Source organism: Myotis daubentonii, chromosome 11 (assembly GCF_963259705.1).
Source record: "Myotis daubentonii chromosome 11, mMyoDau2.1, whole genome shotgun sequence".
Lineage (NCBI taxonomy): Eukaryota > Metazoa > Chordata > Mammalia > Chiroptera > Vespertilionidae > Myotis > Myotis daubentonii.
In genome coordinates, this window is record NC_081850.1 from 50691154 (window position 1) to 50713627 (window position 22474).

Genomic DNA, 22474 nt, shown 5'->3' on the forward strand with positions numbered 1-22474 from the left:
GAAGGAAGGAAGGAAGGAAGGAAGGAAGGAAGGAAGAAAGGAAGGAAGGAAGGAAGACATTTGGTCAAGAGAGGCAAGTTCTCTTAGCACTCAACACTGAGAGGAACTGGAATCAGTCATAAGATTGCTTATACAAGAAGCACTCGGTTGCATAATGGTCAATATCTTCGACAGCAAAACCATGGGTGCAGAAACTTTCTCATGGAGCCATTTAAAAGTATTAAACCTTACTAAAAGCCAAAGGCCTGTTATTAAAAAGTAACCCGAAGGTTAACTGAGTTAGTGTGATTCACTTTGGTTGATCTTAAAAGGCCTTACCCCTCAAAATAATTAAGCTTTAAACTTCTAGCCTAGCCAGTATGGCTTGGATTCTCCCTTCTCTTATCAGCCAGTAGATGAAAAGGACCAACTGAGAAACTCAGATGCCCCGAGAGACCATAGATCCACGGGAAGGCAAAACCTGAGCCCCTGAATAATACTACGTGGAGTGGAGCCCTCTCCCCAACCCCTCTAAACATCTGTGCTGAGAGCAAGAAATAACCCTTTAATAATGTGTCAAGCCTCTGATATTTGTTGGGCTTTACAGCAGTAGGTTTCTTCCCCTGACTTATAAGACATATAAAATAATATTCTAAATTTTATATTTGAGTCTGTTTTCAAAGCTATCACCATGATTATCATAATCTGTTGTCTATATCATCAGTTATTTTCATGAAAGTCCTTTCCAGCTTGAATCTCATAGTTTCAGGGCTATTGTATTGTCATCTGCCATGTGAGAGGTGTCCCTTAGAGCCCTTCTTGCTTGGAACATGATGAAAAATATAGTACTGACATTCTGTGTATTTTTATAATGTACAGAGTCTTGTTTCGTGCATTATCTCTTTAGATTCTCGCAACAACTCTGAGGTATATGCAAGGGCCTATTATTGTCCCCATTTTTCAGGTGATGAAACTGATACTAAGAAGGTTAAGTATAAAGTGTGTGTGAGTGTGTAGAACCTAATTTACAGAGTTATTTGAGGATTAAGTGAGAAAATAATTGTCAGCCTGGAACCTGGTACAAGTTACAAGTTAAGTTTTCTTATTCTCTTTGTAATTTCCTTATCAGTTATCTATTGGTGTATAACAAACCACCCCAAAATAAGGACTTAAAGTAGTAACAATCATTTATTCTGCTTACAGAACTTGGGCTGTAAAGACACAAATAGCTGGGGTGGGGGGTAGGGTTGGAACAGCTGGCTTCCTTCTCTCTGTCTGTGATCTCTCCACATGGCAGCCCCTGGGTAACCATGGCAGCTGACGACTTTCAGAGGGAGTGGAGAGAGTGAGAAAAGTGCAGGTTCAAGGGAGAGAAAAAGAGACAGACAGAGAGGCAGACAGGCAGAAGCTCTGACACCTTATGACCTAGACTTGGAAGGACATCACTTCCATCATATTTCCTTAGAAGCAAGCCACTACGGCCAACTCATATTCACAGGAAGGGGAAGTAGAACCTACTTCTGGACTGAGTTTTGGGGTATTTTCTTCAACTACCACATTTCCCTCTCTAAAATGCTTGCCTAAATTAGCACAGACATGAAGCTCAGGAATAAGTGAAGTGACACACCCGGGGTCATTCAGCTGTTAAATGGTTCCACCAATATTAATCCAAGTTTGTGTTTCCCAAGTCCAGGCTCTTTTTCATACCCCAGAAAATCTCCTGTGATCAGCATGTCGCATAGAGAAGAGAAGACATGCCAGTGCCCAAATGGGCCAATATTTTTCATTGCCTTGAAAAACACATTTATTTTGCAGGAAAAATGTTATCCATAAAGCAGTCATCCATAAACACTTTCCAAGTTTCTCCCAAACATCTGTGTTTTAGTTTTCCCGGTGACAGATGTATTCATTTGCATTTGCCCCAGATGAATCGCTTTTTTGTTATTTTTTTACTATTTCTCACCTCCCAAGATCCTTTTGTATTAATTCTCAAACCCCACCACTTGGGTTCGTAGCACCTCCTAATGTAGACCTTTCCCTCGATTCTATCTCATGAAAATGTGCCCTTCCTGTGGGCCATTAAAATGTTCGATAAGAGAGGGTCTGAGGGGCATCACACTCCCCCACCCCACCCCCCCCCCCCCAAGAGATCAAAATATCGAAGATTGAAAATTTCTGTTAAACCAAAGAGAGTTTAAATTATTCCATTTTAGAAAATCTGGGAATTTGAACAATGCTGTGGATCTGAAATCTCAAAGGTCTCACACATCAGGTTTTGTTATTCTAGGCAGGAAGGCAGATTTCCCTGTGGGGGCCTTTCTCTGGGGATCTCTAGCAGTTCCTATGGGGGAATCATCCTTTCTGTTCCCCACACCCAAAGGCTTAGTGGGAACATGGGGTAAGAAATACAGAGAACTAGAAGTGGGTTCTGTGTGTAGGCTACCTCAGCCCACAGAAATATAACACAAGCCACACTGGTCCATTTATATTTTCTAACTAGTGGCCCGGTGCACGGATTCGTGCACATTGAAAGGAAATTCATTAGAAGGTGGCTGGCAAGGCGGGACTGGGTGAGATGGGCTGGACACGCCCTGGAGCCAACCTCCCATGGTCCCTCCTTGGCCAGCGCACCTGGGGCAGCACCACAGCTCGAAGGGTGTCTATGGTCACTGCAGCTTGGCAGTAAACCAGATTCAGGGCTGACAGTGACCCAGCAACAACATAACCCACAATCGAGGGTGGAATTGCTGGGCCCTACAAGGAATTGGGCTCCCTCCTCTCTGGTTCTGGGGTGCATCACCTGAGAACCACCGCTGCCAAGTCACCGCAGCTGGGCAGCTCCTGCATTGAGCGTCTGCCCCCAGGTGGTCAGTGCACATCATAGCTACCACTGGTCGGATGGTCACTTAGCCTTTTATATACATACTAGGGGCCCGGTGCACGAAATTCGTGCACTGGGTGTGTGTGGGGAGGGGAGTGTCCCTCAGCCCAGCCTGCCCCCTCTCACATACTGGGAGCCCTCAGGCGTTGACCCCCATCACCCTCCAATCGCAGGATCGGCCCCTTGCCCAGGCCTGACGCCTCCGCCAGAGGTGTCAGGCTTGGACAGGGGACCCCCATCTCCCCCTGATCACTGGCTCTGGCCCCCGCCCAGGCCTGAGGCCTCTAGCCCAGGAATCATGCCTGGCCAGGGGACCCCCATCTCCCTCTGATCGCTTGCTCCACCCCCGCCCAAGCCTGACGCCTCTGACCCAGGCTTCAGGCCTGGGCAAGGGGACCATCATATCCCCCCAATCCCCGGCTCCGCCCCCCCACCCAGGCCTGATGCCTCGGCCAGAGGAGTTGACCCTCATCACCCTCCGATCACCAATCACCAGATCAGCCCCTTGACCAGGCCTGAGGCCTCCGGCAGAGGTGTCAGGCCTGGGCAGGGGACCCCCAGCTCCCCGCGGTTGCAGGCTCCGCCCCTGCCCAGGCCTAACGCCTCTGGCCTAGGCGTCCGGCCCGGGCAGCGGGGACCCACAGCTGCAGCGGCCCCACGATCGTGGGCTCCGCTTTAGGCCCAGGCAAGGGACCTCTAGCTCCCGGGACTGCCAGCTTCGACCGTGCCCAGCTCCCATCGCTGGCTCCACCCCTACTTCCTGCTATCACTGGCCAGGGCGGCAAAGGCGCCTGATTCTCTGATCATGGCTGGGGGGCAGGGCAAAGGCGGCCCCAGGGCCGCCTTTGCCCTGCCCCCCAGCTCTTAGCTCCCCCCTGGGTTTCAGATCACTGTCAGTGGCAGGGGGCTTCTTCCTGCTTTCCCTTTCGCCTCCCTGCATTGTGCCTACATATGCAAATTAACCGCCATCTTGTTGGCAGTTAACTGCCAATCTTAGTTGGCAGTTAACTGCCAATCATAGTTGGCAGTTAATTTGCATATAGCCCTGATTAGCCAATGAAAAGGGTATCGTCGTACGCCAATTACCATTTTTCTCTTTTATTAGATAGGATATAGCTGCATTTTAAAAAGTAAAAGGTGAAATTAATTTTGATAATATAGTTTATTTAACCCAATATATCCAAAGTACTATGATTTGAACATGTGGTTAATATAAAAGTATTTATGAGATATTTTTCATTCTTATTTCAGTACTGTCGTGGAATCCAATGTGTATTTCACACTTACTGCACACCTCATTTGGAACTAGCCACATTTCAACTCATCAACAGGCGGTACTGTATTGGGCAGCACACAGACACCCTTGGTTTCTGTTGCTTCATTGGGCCTCTGAGACCTCAACTCATTTTGCTGTGGTTGCATGCCTTTTATAGTTACATTGGAGAGGAACTCCATCTAAGGTGGCCCACTTCCTCCTTGTCATTCTGTCCCATTATCCTGTTTTATTGTCTCAATAGCACTGATCTCTTCGAAAATAATCTTATTTGCTTGCATCTTCTCCACCAGAATGTAAGTTTCACGAGGACAGGACATTTTTTTAAATCTATTTTGGTCGCGGTGATTTTTCGCGTGGCGAGCACCATTCCTGGCACACCGCTGGCGATCGCTTTTGCGGGACGCAGGAATCGCATTTCTCTGGAACCCAGCCGAAGGGGGCAGCAGAGCGGCGTGTCCCAGGTGGGGCGCCCACGTTGCGCGCGGCTGCGCTCGCTCTCGGCTCGGCGTGGGTGTGGAGTGGGTGGGTGTGTGCGGGGTGTGCGCGGTAGAGCGCGCCAGTGAGTCCGGAGCGGTGAGCCGAGGGGAGCAGCGCGCTGCTCACAATCCGCAGCGCCGGCCTGGCTAGGCAGCGTGGAGGTGGGTGGGCCGAGCCGCTAGCCCGCCCGCGGGGTCCCCATTGGTCGCTTGCCGGCCGCCCATCGCCCGGAAGCCGGCGAGGAGCCGAGGGGCTGCTCCCGAGCCGGAGCGGGAAAGCCCGACTGAGCAGACGCTGGGGCGGACGCACGGGATCCGCGTTCCCCACTCGCTCCCTCCCTGCGCTCTCGCCACCGCCCCGATCGTCTCCGGCGCTGGCGCCAGCGATCGGCCTCCCACCGCGCTCGGAGAGACCCGGGCAGCAGCTCCCGGGCGCCGGGTGAGTGGCGGTGAATGGCTCCCCGGCTCCTCCCGGGCCCCGCCGCCTGCTTTTGCTTTCGCGGCCGCAGCGCGGCGGGGTTTGCCGGGGCAGCGCCCCGGGCCACCGGGAAGGCCAAGGCGGGGAAACTTGGCTGCGGAGAGAAGGAGGCGCCCCCAGCCCTGCGGGCCGGGTGGGAACAGGTGGCGCGGGCCGGGCGGCGTGCTTTGTGTCGGGGCGCGCAGACCGGCAGCGGGCGGCCGCGCCTCCCTCGGCCGCTCCCTTCCCTCCACTGTTCCCCAGGGCGGTCGCACGCCGGGTCGGCTCGGTAACGGAGCGGGAATCACCAGGAATGAGCCTCTAGGGACTGCCTGGCTCCAGGGAGGAGAAGGGGTGGCGACCGTGGTGCGGGAGCCGAGAGGTGGCGCGGGGGCTCCGCCGCGGATGCCGGTTGGAGAGTGATGTTTCCAGCCGGGCGCGTTCTTCCCGGGCTAGCGCTTCATTCTTCCGCGGCATCCCTGGAGGTGGGGAGCTGGGTGGGCGTGTGTGCAGAAAAGGGGAGGCGGGGAGGCCAGTCACTTCCGGAGCTGGTTCTTATCAGTACAGAGCACCCTGCTTTTGGGGACGCGGGTCTTGGGGTGTGGTTGTGCCCGGCCCCAAGCGCGCCGGCGATGCGGGGCTGGGGGACGTCCCTGGCCCGGTTTTAACAAAGGGTGCTTCTCTCCACCTGGTGGGAGGGGCGGCTCCGGAAAAGTGGTCGTTAGCAGCGGGTCTTAGCCCTGGGGAGGTTTTTTTTGGTTGTCATTTTATTAGTATTATTCCCCCCCCCCCTTTTTTTAAAGGACCTGAGACTGATGCCTGAGGGGCCCATGGAGGCGAAGGAGCGGTGGTGATGGTTTGGGGAGCGGAGCTGAAGTGCGCTGGGCTTTGGTGAGGCGTGACAGTTTATCATGACCGTGTTCAGGCAGGAAAACGTGGATGATTACTATGACACCGGCGAGGAACTTGGCAGGTACTGGGGGTGCCAGAGGCGTACCCTACTGAGTTGTGGGGCTGCATAATGTTGTGGGCAGTGGGCTGTGAACACATGCAGTTTGAATCAGGCGTCTCCCTACCCTTCCAGGAGATGCGCAAATTATAGAGAAAAGAGTTACCCGCTGAGGGCCAGGGACCAGAAATAAACCACGGAGTCAAAGGGACTGGGGTGGAGAGGCAGTTTCAGTGTTAGGTTATGATGCAAAGTGTATTGATCAAGACCCCTGGGCAAGAGCAGACTGAATTGTCTGCAGTGACGCTAATCAGCTTTTGCCCTCAAGACACAAGGAGGCAAATGCTAGAATATCGTTGCAACAGGAGTCGGCTCTTGTGTGATTAAAACAGAGAAAAAAAGTAACTAATGGACTTTTTAAATGTTCATTCTTGCCTTCCTTCTGAATTTTTGGAATAACATGCACAAGTATGGTGCCCTGTATGGAGACTTGCCAGATGTTGATGTTGGGTTTGGATCTTGAAAGGGACTCAAGCCAGGAATTTAATTACCCTGTTGGTGTTAGTGGTAGCTTTGGTTTCATTCCTAACGTTAAATTTTTTAACAAATCAATGAGTGAGAGTGTAATATGGCCATCTGGATTCACAGCCCATTCCACTGCTGTGGGAGCTGTGATTCTGTGTGTCAAGTCCTTCAGTTTCCAAGCGAACAAAGAATGATTTCTTTGGGGGCATCTAAGGGCTGGGTTGGTTTTCCATTGACTGGCTATTTGACAGGGTGTGTTGAGCTCCCATCTTTCTGGAGCAGAAAACCGAGTTTTAACACCTAACTTAAAATTCAACACATGAAACTTGACTGCAGCGTATTTGTATTGTGCGTAAAGTAGGCAAAAGGATCTTTAAACAAAAACATATGCGTTGACTTACACTTGTATCAAAATATCTATTTTTCCATATACACCTGATGTCCTGATACCAGCTTCCTTTTGGTGAAAAGGAAATTTACAAACAGCCACACCTAGATTACCTAATGAGAATTGTGAAAGTTGAGCTTAACTGAAAAATGTTTTATGGGTTTAAATAATACTGCAGAATGCAGGCAATTTTTTAAAAGTTACTGTAACCGCATATTTCTGTATATGTTTAGGATTGGCTGAGAACATCACTGGCTTTGGAGTTGCTTACTATATATTGGAGATTTACTGACTGAGTAAGTCAGAAGGAAAGCTCTCAAAAATCATGTTTCATGGCTATGAGTAAGATTAAGATTTATGAGAATGTGGTTGAAATACTTGGTTTAACTAGAATTAAATCACTTTATCCCTGTGGTTTCCAGCAAGATGAGTGGCATATGGAGTTTTCCTTTGGAGGTAGGGGGAAAGGTGAAAAAAAATGTATTTGAATTCTGTTTGTGTAGTGTGGCCTGATTATCTAAATTCTCGTAGAGAGAGATGATTAAAATTAGGTGAGATGATTGCTTTATGGATTGAGTGTATTGACCTTATTTTCATTAAGATCTTTTGCTTAGAGTTATGTATTATGAAAAAAAAAATGGGGCCTCCATGTGGCTGGTTGGGGGAGTCTGTAATCTTTATTTTGTGGGTGTGATGACCAGCCCTCAGCCTCTGGGCTAGAGGGTGGTTTGCGGGTTTGTCACTAGCACTTCGCTTTGATTTTGGCTCTGTCTACATTTCTGTGTATAACTGTCTCCCCGCTGTGCAAGAATAATTGACAAGTTGTTTCTTGAATAATTTCATTTCTGTGACCTCTGTCTTTGAAAGAAGTGCTCTGAAAAACTGAGAGTTGGGGATTTTTAAAAAGAAAGAATACGTGCCCCTTCTAGCTGCTATAGCTTTTGGTTCTGCTTAAAAAATGGGTTAAATGTTTGGGTTGGTTTTTTTTTTTTTAAGTCCTCTGATTTTTATGTCCTATGATTTTTAAGTGGAAACAACCACTTCCTGAAAACAAGCCCCGACGTAAGACAGACCAGTAGGAAAGAGGCTGCTTCATGTGTTTCTGCGAGAAGATTGGGAGTGGAGACAGGAGTTTTAGTGGCAGAAAATGGAAATGGGCAGGTATTTCACACAAAAGCAAGGTTGTTCTAAGCTAGTGATGGCGAACCTATGACACGCGTGTCATAGGCGAACCTGTGACAACTCTGACACGCGAACTCATTTTTTTGGTTGATTTTTCTTTGTTAAATGGCATTTAAATATATATAATAAATATCAGAAATATAAGTCTTTGTTTTACTATGGTTGCAAATATCAAAAAATTTCTATATGTGACACGGCACCAGAGTTAAGTTAGGGTTTTTCAAAATGCTGACATGCCGAGCGCAAAAGGTTCACCATCACTGTTCTAAGCAATGAGTTATACGCAGACCGACAGCCAGGATTTAAGACTTTACATACTATAGTATCGGTCATCTAAATACTAGTATTAGCTACTCACCTTATAAATGTACTGAGACAAGGTCCACGGCTAGAGGAGGGAAAATAGATTTTTAAACAAGTAGAATATTATTGTTGTCATTTTACTTTTAGGAAAACAAGAGAGTATGTATGTTGGAGGATGAGTAGGTGGGTGTGTCTGTGTCTGTCAGTCTGCCTATGTGTGTTAGTGTGTGTCTGTTTGTACTGCCCCAGGCTGCTATACCAAAGTTGGCTTTGAACGCTAAAGAACTTGATAAAGTATGCTTATTGCAGTAGTGATACAGCTAATAGATCATTGGACAGATACCCTGATCCAAAATCAGCTCTGCCACTTGCTAGCTTTATAACCTTGAACAGGTCACTTACCCTCTCTGACCCTGAGGATCTTCATCTAAAAAACAAGAGGCCTAGTGATTATCTCATGGCTGTTGTGAAAATCAAGTCATCTAACACATGTAAAAGCATCTTATCCGCAGTAAAGAGTTAAACATATATAGATATCATCGCAGGACTGGTCGAGACACGGGGGTGTTCCAGGCAGGCTAATAACTCGGCCTGCAACTCACTATTCTTTTAAATATCTGCTTACCCATTTGGGGAAGGGAGGCCCTGTGGGAAAGGGTCATGGGGAGACCCACTGCTGCCAGCACTGGGCCTCTCCACTCTGATTCTAAATAATGCACCTCTCTCTGGCCTCGAACTTGCACACCTTCCGAGTGGAAACAAGTCCCTGCAGTGGAAGGACATCACCTTTAGAAGTCTGTTTGGTGACCTTCTGTATTGACTCCCGGAGGCCCTTTGGGGTCTCACCCTGGGTCCCAGGAGGTAGTGGTCTCTGGGAGGAATTCTTATAAATGCAGATTTCTCCATCTGCTGTTATACTTGGGTGGTTTTAAATGCCCAGGTGCCCTCGATTCTCTTATCGATGGGCACTTGGGGCAGCTGCAGGCTGGCTTGTCCCACCATTGGGCTCTGGTTACACCCTTGGCTGTGGTGCAGCCTAACCTGTGAGCTTTCTGAGCACCTCTCCGAACATTGCTACCCTGAGGGCCTGGCCTTCTTCTCTCTTCTGCTATCTGACTTTACATGATATGAAGACCTAGGTCCCATGTCCTGAATAAATGACCCTATGATGCTTTCTCCTTTTTAGGAGCCCAGTGACTCACTGTCTGAAATACCCCATTGGTCCGTCGTGACCCTAGACTTCCCTGTGCCATGCCCCTCCTTGTTCTGTGTTATTATCATCCTTGTAGCCAGCTTGACAGTTCTTCCAGGTGGTCTTTTCTCCCCAGGGCGTGCATAATACCGGGCAAAGTTTGATTGATGCCTGAACGAGTAAAGCAGGTTGGCAGGTGCAATATTGAGACCAGAATGGGAATTTAAGATGTAAATGGTGATGCAGATGCTGATGCTGATAGAGAGGCAGTGTGCAGTGTGGTTCAGCCACGGCATACTCATATGCAGGATGTTGTGAGAATTAGAGACAGTGGCTACAAACATCTGACGCATAGTCACTGCCTACGATATTATTTTTAATAACCTGCTTCTCCTATCACAGCGTTTACCACATTGCATAGCCATTACTTAGTTGATCATCTGCTTTCCCCACAGGTTATCACAGAGTTGTGACCTTGGACTTACATATCATTTTATCTCTAATACCTAATTAGATGTGTGACACCAGGTGCTCAATAAGTGCTGATTAAATGAATGGATTAACATATGTAAAGCATGCACACATATACACAGATGTGTGTGTGTGGATGCACACACATATATGGTCCTCGATAAATGATGTCTCTGGCGGAGATGAACTTAAGACATGAAAGGCTGCAGCTCATAAGAATAAAAGTTTCGTTTGCTTTTGTGTTCTCTGTGACTGAACACTAATGTGCACAGCAGCCAAAATTTCCAGCCACAAGATCAGTTTAAGCAAAGCAAGGTGGCGCATTAAATATTTTATGTTGGTTTGGGAGGGTTGCTAGAAAGTAATAATTCTCATTTAAAGCATCCTCGTTTTGGCGTAAAATACATGGGCATTGTAATTGGCAAAATAAAATCCATGGGCAAGGAATGGTAAGAACCCCTGACAGTCCGAGCACACCTTTCAGTTGGCTTACTGCGGGCTGCGGGAGGAGTGCTGGGAATTCTGGCATCCGTGTGTGGATGGAAGGAGGAGAAACGTCCGTGTGGGAAACGCGGGCCCACGAGGCTGACCAGTGAGAGCGTCCTGGAGGACTGTGCTGAGTGTGATTTTCTCTTTCCTTTCTGCTCCCGCGGGCCCTCAGATGTTTCCTCTGATCGGAACGGCTGCAAAGTTTTAGAGAGATAAAGTTCAAGTATATGTATTAGAGGTAACCGTTGGTGATTATTAAATGCTCTGCATTTTAGGAAGGTCTGATAATGGTCTTCGAGGATGTGAAGGGAGGGCATGATGATGGTAGTGGGTGACGGTTTGGCTGAATGCTTACTTACTTGCTAGCACGGGGAATGTATCTCTGGGCCACCCGAGCATCATCGGTTAGGTTCCATGAGGCCAGGAAGCTAGGGGGGCTCAAGGTTCTTATTGATGGAGAAACCAAGGAGCACTGAGGCTGCCTTCTTTTTTGTTGTTGTTATTTACTTTGAGGCTGACTTCTTGGTCCCTCTATGCCCATTTATCCTCAGCTTTTGTCTTCTCCAGCCACTTAGGAACCGAAAGGCCGCATAGCATTGTCACACCCTCTAAAGCTGTGAAAAACACAAAAGCTTACGCGATGGATGCTCAGATGGATTTCAGTAATTACATACAGGGATCATATCAAGAGGTGACATTGTCAGACATGTCCTCTTGTTTCCAGCCAAGTTGTAAGTCCTCGAAGGCAGAAACCATTTCCTTCCAGATGGGATGAGGGGAAGGAAGTCATCTGGGGGGCGAGGCACGAACCCGTGCTGCTGGATTCCTTTGGAGATGGTGTGGCCTGAGCCACTTGAGTGACAAGATTAAGGTTACTTTGTCTACTCGGCTTTCCTGCTGGAAATGTATCATGAACGTTCACCCTCAATTCTAGCCAACTGCTGTGTGTGCCTAACCTACCCAGGCATGTTGATCTCACTGACGACACACCAGGAAGTCTCTTCTTCATAGTAGAAACTTATTTCTAATTAGGAGATACAGAAAGCTTCCTATTGGTAGGAGGGGAGGCGCCTCATTTCTGTTGGTGAGAGACCCACAGACACCCTTAGTCATCCAGACCTGGAGGAAGCTGGAGTGATCAGCTCCCTTCTCATTTCGTCCAGTCAGTGCTTAGGGCAAGTGTCTTTCTCAAGGCAGCTGGTTAGTAGATAGCAAGAGATGGACCCAGAACCCCAGGCAGGCCGGGCCCAGTTGCATTTTGTTCTCTGCACTACTTACTTTTGGCAATCTTTTTTTTTGGGGGGGGGGGGGCAGATAAAATTGCTCTTTTAAAAGAGGTGGTTTGGGCAGCCACCTCAGGACAATCCATTTTAACATCCGTATTGGAGAGGATGGTTAGAAATAATTGGCACCATTTCATTTCTACCCCAGCCAGAACCTGACCCTTTGACCTCAGAACTCACGTGGGCACTTACTTTACTACACACGGGACCTTCTTTCTTTTTCCAAATGGCTTGTGCCGCAGTAATGAATGGTATTAGTGTGTGGCATGGTTTTACCCAAGCCCCAGAGTTAATGGGTTAGCTTTTTAGAAACTTCACAGAACATTCTTATTATTATTTAACCTTTAAGTAATGTAATGCGTAAGAGTCCTGGCCCCGCCCATCTGGCCACCCCCTAAATGACAGTTTCTCATTTCATTAAGTGGCACTAGTCTGTCTGGTTTAGGGCGGGTATGTGATTGTTTGAAACTATGTGAAAGGTAATGCTTAATTGTTTTGCTCTGATTTGTTGTGGTAAATTATGAAAACAGAATGCATCGTCTCTCAGCCTTGAAGGAGATGATATAGATGTATAATTATTTACAATAAATCCAGTGTATCAGTTTGTCAACATTCTAAATGAATTCCTTTAAATGTTCAGTTAGGAGGTTGTGGGGGCAGGGTTGACATTTGTTTTTTTCTATATCTAACAAAAATGGGTTTAAAATAGCTTTGTCTAACTAGTAAATTTTTCTCAGGTAAAACAAAAGGTGTGGTTGTACCCCAATTCTAGGTTTAATGTGCTGGGAGGGTTTTTACAACAACAAAGTCTAAAACCTAAAATAGTGTGTGTCTGATTTTCAACCCTGGTCCCAAACAACACAAAACAGTCATGTGCTAGTAACTAATCTCTGGTGATAGCTGACAAGTGTGATCCTGTTTGTCACTTCTGTCTCTTTAGGTGACGCTGAGAGCTAGTGTGGCTTACAGATCACACTGTGGTCATTGAAGTATAATGTTGCTTACCTCTGAGAAATGACTGTGGGGTTTGCCCCGTATGTTCTATTTGTCCACATTTCTGTTGCGAGCTTGAAAAATTTTATTCAATAACCTAATGTATATTCAGTAACATCAGGAAGAGTAGGGGAGAGGGAGATATTTTTTCCCTTTATAAATACATTCAACTTTGGATGTAAAACAATGTTTGAACAAATGAGTACTGTAAACTGCTAATCTCTGGTGTTTGAAAATTTTATATTGATGGTGCTTATAGTCATAAGCCTGGTGGTTTTTGGCTGAGAAATTTGGCTCTGAGTATATGGGCTCTTGGGACACATTTTTTTTTCTGTCCAAACTGTCTGATTATTCTTATTTAGATATAATGTGATGAATGGGGCTGGCTTTAAATACTTCAAGTACAATTGATGTAAGTTGTTACCTTCAAGGAATGAGCTGATTTCCATTTTCCCCCGTTGTTGAATAGTTCTTTCTGCAGTTCATTGTTAGAAAATGGTACTTTTGAAACGATGCAAACTTTTCCTTTTTAACTTAAAAAGAGTATCAGGATTTTTAAACCTTTACTTTAATCTTCCAGCTCTTGTTCCTGGTCCCCCACGGAAGAATTTTCTAGCTGAAAAAGCAATGTAGGGGAATAATCAATCCCCCCCCCCCTTTTTTTGGTCCTATCAGAAAAAATGCTTAGATTTTCCTCAGAGTTTCTTATCTGTGTGCCTTCCTAGCAACTCATATGTCTGTCTGTGACCAGGCTGTTTATGCAGGAGGGTAGCTATGACTCAGGTGACGCAGGAAAAAGTGACAGAGGGATCCAGGGGACCAAGAGGGGGGGGCTTGGGAGCGAAGAGGTCAGTCGTTGATGCTGATTCAGTTCTGATGTTTCCATTCTCCCCTGAAAAGTTCTTCTAAATCTGTGTAGAGCTCAGTATTTTTTTCTTTTTTCATCTGTGGTTTACGAGTAGGCAGCGGAAATGTGTATCTCTGAGATAGTGATGAAAGGCTACAACCTTTTGAGCATAATATTTAATAGGCTGGGAGCTACAAGCTGCTTCCCTTTACAAAAACAAAGTGATGGCACTGGAGGTGTATGGCTACTATAGAGAATAGACCTAATAGCTAACTGCTGATGTTTGAGACACCAAATTGCACATCATACCCAGGGGAGCTGTCTGTTCTTAGAAATTTGTAAGTCAGAAAGCTTTAGGACAGGGGTGGGCAACCCCTGGCACGCGTGCCAAACATGGCACGCCAGTAACTTTTGCTGGCACGCGAAACCCTCTCTTATAATCTTCCATTTAGTTTTTTTCTTAATATCGACTTTTTAATTTTTCAGATAAATTCAGTGTAGGTGCATCTTAGATAAATGAATAATTTTACATAACAAGTTATCTTAAAGACCATAGACATGGATTGACGAGAGAGGGGAAGAGCAATTTCTATGCCTCTGCCTTAACTCTCCCTGCCTTCCTAGATCCGACCAGTGTTTTGGTTTCATCCACATACGCTTGTGAATCTTTTTTCTCAGTGATGAATTTTCTTAAGTCTCGTAATAGGAGTAGCCTGACGGATGAAAGTAGTAGCTCGTGCATATCTCTGAAGGTCACGAAATATAAACCTGATGTAAAATCTCTGTCATCAGTGATGCAGCAGCAAAAGTCCCACTGATAATATCGAACGGAGTCATAAAGTTTTCTGTCGGACTATCAGTGTACATGTATACATTAAAAAATAAATGTATTTTTCATCATCATATACTGTGTTTTTGTCGCTCAAATGAATTTTATTATTTCTTCAAGGTTCTTCACATACGTACACCTTAAGAGATATCAAGTAGGTGTAACATGTTCTCAAAAAATTAGGGTTGGCACGCAGAAGAATTTTGAGTCAGAGATTTTGCTGGTTTTGACACGCACTCACAAAAAGGTTGCCCACCCCTGCTCTAGGAGGCCATTTGCTGTCCATATCATTGAAAGCAGAACCTGCCAGGAGATTCCTCTGCACACCTGGCATGTGAATATAGGGAGTTGTCCTTCTAAATGTTGTCTTTGCCACTCAGGGTGTCCAGGATCAGCATGTAAACTGCTGTTAGTGGAGCCGAGACTGTCACCGAGTTTATCTTCAGCAGCTCCCCTGGCTTCAGATAATCAGGGGGTTGCTTCCTTCCTCACCACAGCCTGGAGTAGCCCCTCTCCTGGCTGGTTACTCCACTCCACTGACCAGTAGTGCATTGGCGCCAGCGTGCTCGGGGACCAAGCCTGGCCCACGTAGGCATTGCTGCTCTCTGTTCTCCCTGACGTCACTTTTTCCACATTGTGCAATGGGAATGAAGTGGAATCCTCGCCTGTCATACCATTTGCTGGTGACATTTCTTTGCACTGTAATTCAAACGTGCTTCGGGATAGATGGGAGATATTGCAGACTTTCCATTTAGAGCTGATGAGGGTTTGCTCCAAGCACCATCATATATGCAACCCCCTCCCACCCCCACATCATGTAGAACTTTAGGTAGATGACTTAATTGTTTGGGAGAGGAAATGGATTAGAACAAGTAGAATCTTTTCCAGGACAAAGTGTTATCAGTCTGTGTTTTCCTCCCTCCCCACCCCTCCTTTGGCACAGAGAGATAGGAACGCTGGCCGACAGAGCCACGGCCAGGTGAGGTAAGCCTGGTGGCGGTGTGGAAGTCCCTCGGCCTTGCGAGATGTGATTTGGACACTGATTGGGTATATGCGGTTTTATGTATATGACTAATTAATGTGGACCAACATTTGCAGGCCTCAGCTTCGGAAGCAATATTCTCTTTAATGCAGATCATTTAAAAAATTATCTATGTTAGAGAGAAGTTATAACCTGGAGAAATAAGCAAACGCGAAGTGACCTGGCCAGTTTCAGCCTGCAGCCTTCTCCCCAGCGTGTTCATCGGGGAGGCTCTGTTCCTTAGCTCCCGCAACCCTTAGCAGTTTGGATGAAATAGCTGGCCACTTTGTAGTGCTTTACAATCAGTTATGCATGTGATTCTTGCTCTCTCTATGGATTGCAAGTTTTGTGCAAGTAGAGAACATGGCTTTTTGTGTCTCTTGCTTTGGGTGGGAGTAATCGAAGCGCACGGTAGGCCTTGTGTTTTTTGCCCAATGAAGATACATATCCAGAAATGAGAATATGGTTCAGAGCTTTGAGCCCAAATCCCTGACTCCACAATGTACTTACTGTTACTTTGGGAAAGTCACCAGACTTTGTGAAACTCACTTTTCTCATCTGCAAAATGGGAATAATGATTATACTTACCTCAAGGTTGTTGTGAGGGTGTGTGTGATGCGTGTAGAGTGCTTGACCTGACACCGGGCACACAATAAGTGCTCAAGGGATGGTGGTTGTTTAACAAGACAGAGAGAATGAGTGAGAGCAAGAAGGAGAAATGCTATAACATGCGTCTGAGTCTCTGTGACCAGGATCCTGCCTCTTCTCCGTCCGTTCCTCATTTCTCTGCCCAGGCTCTGGCCTGGACACCCAGGGGGCTGGGTGGAGGTGAGGGCTCTTTTCTCCTCAGTTCCATCCTTCCTCTTTCTCTTCTCCCTCTCTCCCCATCTTGGGCTCAACCTGTAGGTTGGGCTCATTCTGCCAAATTTGACCTTGTTTATCCTATCTGCCCTTCAAGAAGTCCTAGCCCCATTCTGGCATAAACCCAGGACTGATTTTATGTGCTGGATGGATGATTCTTAGAGTTCCTGAGAAACAAATGAGCTAGGATTGAGCTGTGCATTCAGACTGCTAGAGACAGGGTTTAAGGAGATGCCATTTTCAAAGCCCACCTGGTCACCATGGGGAGAGGGCAGAAGTCTTATGTTAAAGAGTTTCTATTAAGATGGAAAGAGCTGCATTCAGGGAAGCCAGCGCAAGTAAAAGCTGCCTGACAAGACAGCCGGGAGTTGGCTGCTCAGTGAGAGAGCCGCTCACACATGTGGGCGGGATGGTCTCCTGATGCTACTGAGAACCTGAGCTTTGTCAGCATGCAAATTTATGTGTTTAATATGCTGTACTTTAAGTTCTGAAAAGTCTATTTTGTTTTTCTAGCTGATTTTTAAATTAAAAACCATTTTAGGCAGCCAAAAAAGACCCTAGGAATTTGATCAGAAAAACAAATCGCTGATTTTCGTAACCGATCTTTATGGAGAAAGGAGCTGAAACGCGTGTGTGGGCCCCTGAGTGCCTGACCAAGATGAGCTTGCTGCAGAACGCACGACATACAGCGGGTGTGAGCCTCCATTCATTTCTGACACATGCTGATTTAAGATGTGAAAATGAGTGTTTGGCCAAGCCAACAGTGCCCGTGCCAAGAAAAGCCTATTAGGTTGGTGGCTGAAAGGCTGAATTGTTAGGATTTACTTAACGGCGAGTCTCTGCCAGCTGCTGTGAGTAAGTGCCCACTTACATGTCTGAGTGCCCGTCCTTGTTCCCCTGGACGGGGGTCTTGTTTGTGCAAGGAACATGGCTGCCACATGAGAGGCCACTTGAAAAGGACGCTTCCTTATTCTTTGGGCCCTTTAAGTGGATATCTTTAGTTTAGCAAAGTAACATGAGGCGCTCACAAATTTTAAAAGGCAAATGCCTGGGAATTGGGTCTATAGATGTGTGCAGGAGGAATTTCAGGGAGTGACAATGTTAAACAATAGTCAGCATAAACAGACTGTTAAACAAAACTGTCATGGGAATCATACATGTCACTTACCCATTCATCCAGAGTGGGTTGGCATTTGCTGGTGTGCTGGGTAGGACCCCACATCTCAACCAGTTTCCAACCCAGCAGGGTAGACAGATGTTACACAAAAGCCGAAGGAAGAAATGAGAGGCACCAAGTCTTAAAAACTGTTTTTGGAGTTCAGGCACGAAGAGGCCATTCTGACTTGGAGGGTTTGTTCATTTTTTCTCTCCTTCATCCAGATTCTTGTGGGAACATAAAGATGTAGGTAAGCAGGTGGGTGTGGGAACGGATATGTGTGTCTCTACACATACATTCCCTGGAAGGAACTGGAAATTAGGCATGAAGAAGGAGATGAGGAAACTAATATTTACTGGGAACCCATTCTCGACCAGGGGCTGGGGATGGGTATTGTAGTCTCCCTTTTACAGATGAGAAAACTGAGGATCAGAAAGACATCGGTCTTAGATAATATGTTTAAATTGGTGGAGGTAACCGTTGGGCACTCCAAAATGCTAAGCCGTGTCTGGAAATTGGGCGGGTAGTTGGGGAGGTCACTCTGTGTCCTGTTCTTCGGTCACTGTCTCCGAAGGGAAGTTTAAAGAACTTGAAACATTTAGCCAGTGCCTGGCTCATACGATGTAGTCCATACACGTTTCCTGCCCTCCTGTAAACCGGGGATTCTCAACCTCGGCACTAGTGCCACTTTGGCCAGGGGCGCTGTGCTTTGTAGGTCTTGGCCCTTTGGATGCCAGTCACACCCTCTCCCAGGTGTAACAACCACAGTTTTTCTAGACCTGCTAACAGTCTGTTGGCGGCACCTCTGACCCATTGAGAACTACTGAGCTACAGAATCCAGGCAGGAAAGTGGGACTGTGCACCTAGGGGTTGGAGGTGATAGTAGGCAAGGAGGATCCTGGACCCAATGGGAAAGAAAATGACCTTGAAAGAAGGTATTGACCTTGGGTGTCCAGAGGTGGGGAAGGGAGAGAGTGGATGTGAGTAGAGGTCTGGGGCAGTGGCTGTTTTAATCTGGCTGTAGTGTGCTGTCCCAGGAAGGGACAGGTCTGCTGTGTCCCAGAGGCTTGGGGTGGGACCAACAATGAGTAAGGCTTAGACTGCTGGTCAGACTTCCTGATGTCACGAACCTGGGTGTGAGAGCCACCCATGGCTAACACCGAAGTTCCGCTGTGCCCCTCCTTACTGAGCAGGCTGCTGTGAGCCAGGGCTCTGAGGCCTCATTGCCTAACCTCCATCCACCTCTCTCCCAGGCTGGCACTGGGCTGCCATCTTCATGATCTGTTTTCAACCTGCTTTAGTAGCTGTGTGTTTTTTCATGTTGATTCCTAATTTTTGGTCAAAGTTAAATAACTCTTACTTTTTAGTCAAAGCTAAATCACTCTTCTCATTCTCTTGGGCCCCCGGTTTCTACCTTTCCAGCAGGCTGGATAGTGTAGCTTGCTGTGCGACTGTGGGGAGCCCTCATAGCTTAGTTGTTGCATCAAATATCCCTTCCTCATCACAGGGCTTTTAAAGCTGAAAGGTCGGGTCGGGGACCCCTGGCAGGTGGTGTGAAGTGTACTTTCTGCCCTGTCGCCCAGCTCCCTGGGGAGGGGCACTTGTTTGCAAGCCAACGGGGGAAGCTTGTCAGAGGGGAAGAGTGCGAAAGGCAGGGGCTGATTGGGAGGGCACGTGGAAAGGGAAATGTGTCAGTCGTGGTGCTGGCTGGAAAGAGTCCGCTCCTGAAGGTCTAGGGCCTAGGCGAAGGCTGTGGGATGGCCAAGTGTGCGCTGTCTGGGGATTCCGCAGGGTGCCTAGGGCCGAGGAGGCCACATGCACCTGCCACTTCAGGGAAGAAACACCCACCTCTCCCTCCTCCTGCCCTGCAGCCTCCCGCCAGTGCCTCTCATCAACCACCTGCAGGGAGCCAGGGTGGCGGTATCCAAGGACAGCCTCCTGGCTGGGCAGAGAAGAGTGAAGACTAGATTGATGGGGGGGGGGGGTGTAGATAGAGGAGATGGAGAATATCCAGGAAAGGGACGTCCAGTGGTGACAGTGGTGAAATGATACTGGGTTTGCTGTGAGACTGCTCCCCTCTTGGTGCACATGATCCGAATCTGCGCTGTCAATATGCGGGGCCTCTTCTCTACTCTGACCCTGGGTTTAGCCTTCATTCTCCCAGGAAGACATTCCTGACCACCCCCTTCAAAGCGCTGCCCTCCTCTCGCAAATTCCTGGGGCATTTCCTCTATAAAACAGTCTTCCAGCATTAGACTCCCCACACTGCACCGCTGGCTCTGTGTGTGTGTGTGTGTGTGTGTGTGTGTGTGTGTGTCTTCCCTAGTTTGCCCCTTAAGGTCTTCTTTTATTCCCAGCGTCTTGCAAAGAGAAGGCATTCCAGAAATATGTACTTTTTGATGATCGATTATTATAATTGATCATAATCACAACATTTTGAAATGAAGGAGTGTAGTCATTGATCCTATGAGTTTTAAAAGTGGACGAGTAATCACTAAAAAGTTCCTTAAGATGCATGGTATGTTTTCATCCTGGGAGTCGCCCTGAGAGGTGACAGCCCCACAGAAGTATGAGGGTCCCAGTATCACTGTGCTAAATGGACAGCAGGATATGGACAAAATGGCTACATCCTTTCCACTGTAGCATACTGATGGTTTCCCCAAAATACGTCGGCACTTTTTACCATCTTACCTATTCTCAGTGTCATATATATTTAAAAATTTTCAAATATGGGGAAGAGGTGAGTCCGGTGGGAATAAAATGTGGTTCACCCCATTTCAATTACCTGAAGGGAAACAGGTACCAGGTGGCACTCAACACTGACCCGCCCCACGTCACAGCCAGGGCGGTCCTTAGAGAAAGCTGGCATCCGAGCTAGCACCCATCGTGCCTAGCCTGTGGGCATAGCCTCTTAACAGCGACAGCACATCGGGTGGCCCTGGAATCTTGGTGATTTAAAAGGGAAAACTCAAGGACCTGGATTGAATCTTTTGGGAACTGGCACTCTCTCTGCTGTCAGTCAGTCCTCTCAAATTTGCTCTTTTTTATGATGCTTGAAAATTGGGGCAGCAAAAAGGAAAGAGGGAGTTTTAAGATAGAATTCTTCCCCAGTAAATTTTGTTAATTGATTCTAGGACACGTAGAAAAGTGTATCATGTGTGCTGAAAGGATAGGATTTAATTATTGTTTAAAATTAGTTCTAGAGGACGTGCTTGGAGTTGTACCCAAGAGAAGTGAGGGTTCCAGTGGAATTGTGTACACGGGTTGATGGGAAAAGAGGCTTCCGCTGCAGAGGGTTTGGGGGAGTGTTGCCAGCCCTACAACAAGGGGTCAGTCAGCCTGCCTGCACTGGGGGAGCAAGTGGAAGATCCGCCAGGTGTGAGGATGTGAAAGGACCAGGGAGAGCTTCCTTACCTTACAGACAGGGACAGCTGGACACAGAGCCGTTTGCAACGCGGCATCACTCTTGTTCCTTGGGTTGCACTCTTTCCTGCAACAAGAAAGAGGCTAAAGGCAAGAAGACAGTAGCCTGAGAGCCAAGTGAGCAGGGGAAAGTTGTTGGGAGCAGGCATTTAAAACCCAGCCGCTGTGGGGTGGGAGGAATGAGGATATTGGTGACAAGTAGAGTTCAGCGTGAGAGCTTCCAATTTCTCACTGACCCTGGAGGGGAAATGGGAAGTGGGTTTTTATGCTTCTCTTACAGAACTCAGAGAAGTTAAGCTTGAGGTGGCAGAGTTCAATTCAGTGTGGATTGAAATGCATGTATGTATGTTCGTATAGAAAATAATATAATAAATAATATAAGAATTAACTGTCTCATGTACTCACAACTGTAAATCTACTTTTGCCCCACCCTGTACTTATGTGTGTGTGTGTGTGTGTGTGTGTGTGTGTGTAATGTATATAGTGACTCTTGAACAATGCAGTGATTAGGGATTCAGACCCCCCTGTGCAGTTGAAAATCCACTTATAACTTTTGACTCCATAAAAACTTTACTTACAGCCTACTGTTGACCAGGAGCCTTACCAATAACATAGTCAATTAACATGTTTTTTGTATGTTATATGTATTTTATATATGGTATTGTTATAATAAACTAAGCTAGAGGAAAGAAAATGTTATTAAGAAAACCTTAAGAAGCCCGAACCGGTTTGGCTCAGTGGATAGAGCGTCGGCCTGGGGACTGAAATGTCCCAGGTTTGATTCCGGTCAAGGGCATGCATGTACCTTGGTTGCGGGCACATTCCCAGTAGGAGGTGTGCAGAAGACAGCTGATTGATGTTTCTAACTCTCTATCCCTCTCCCTTCCTCTCTGTAAAAAAATCAATAAAAATACATTTTAAAAAAAGAAAACCATAAGAAAAAGAAAATACATTCATAATTTGTGTATAAGTGGACCCCCCACAGTTCAAACCCATGTAGTTCAAGGGTCAGCTCACACACATATGTGTATACATGGGCAGATATTGTAAATTTTACTGATGTAGAGGATGTATAACAATTTATAAGTAATAACAAAATATGCATATTCTTTATTGGAAATTCCATATGGCCAACTCACAGAATGCTTTCATTGATTTTTCCCATGGCCTGACCTATGGTGGATCACGTTTTGACAAATGGAGTTACATCTTGATCTGCTAATTCATTTTTCCAATAAATGTATTGCCATTAAGTGTGACATGCGATCTACTGGTTCAGCTATTTCTCACACTCGTACAAATTATATTCGTTAAACTGAACTTCTTTCAACCTCAGCACTGCTGATTGCTGTAGTGCTAACTATCTTTCTAGCTTTTGGTGTCATCGCAGGGATTGGGACAGTGCATGATTCTATATTATTTAACAGTGACCGTGTTTAACAACCGGCTCACAAAATTCCTACAAAGTGAGCAGTGGGCTCTCACGAGCCAGG

The 22474-nt window shown here is 46.8% G+C and overlaps 1 protein-coding gene across 4 annotated transcripts in view; it reads left to right on the forward strand.

Moving 5' to 3' along the window:
• The first annotated feature begins 4666 nt into the window (after positions 1-4666).
• The window catches only part of DAPK1 (death associated protein kinase 1), a 163473-nt gene continuing 145665 nt past the window's right edge, over positions 4667-22474 (forward strand). For 2 of the 4 annotated variants that reach the window (XM_059657095.1, XM_059657099.1), the window contains exons 1-2: positions 4691-5051; positions 5873-6042. In XM_059657095.1, coding sequence (XP_059513078.1) covers positions 5981-6042 — 62 coding nt within the window. In that variant the 5' untranslated portion in view covers positions 4691-5051; positions 5873-5980. Of the gene's footprint in view, positions 5052-5429; positions 5555-5872; positions 6043-22474 lie in introns of those variants that run through there. The other 2 variants (XM_059657096.1, XM_059657098.1) reach the window with 2 other exon arrangements.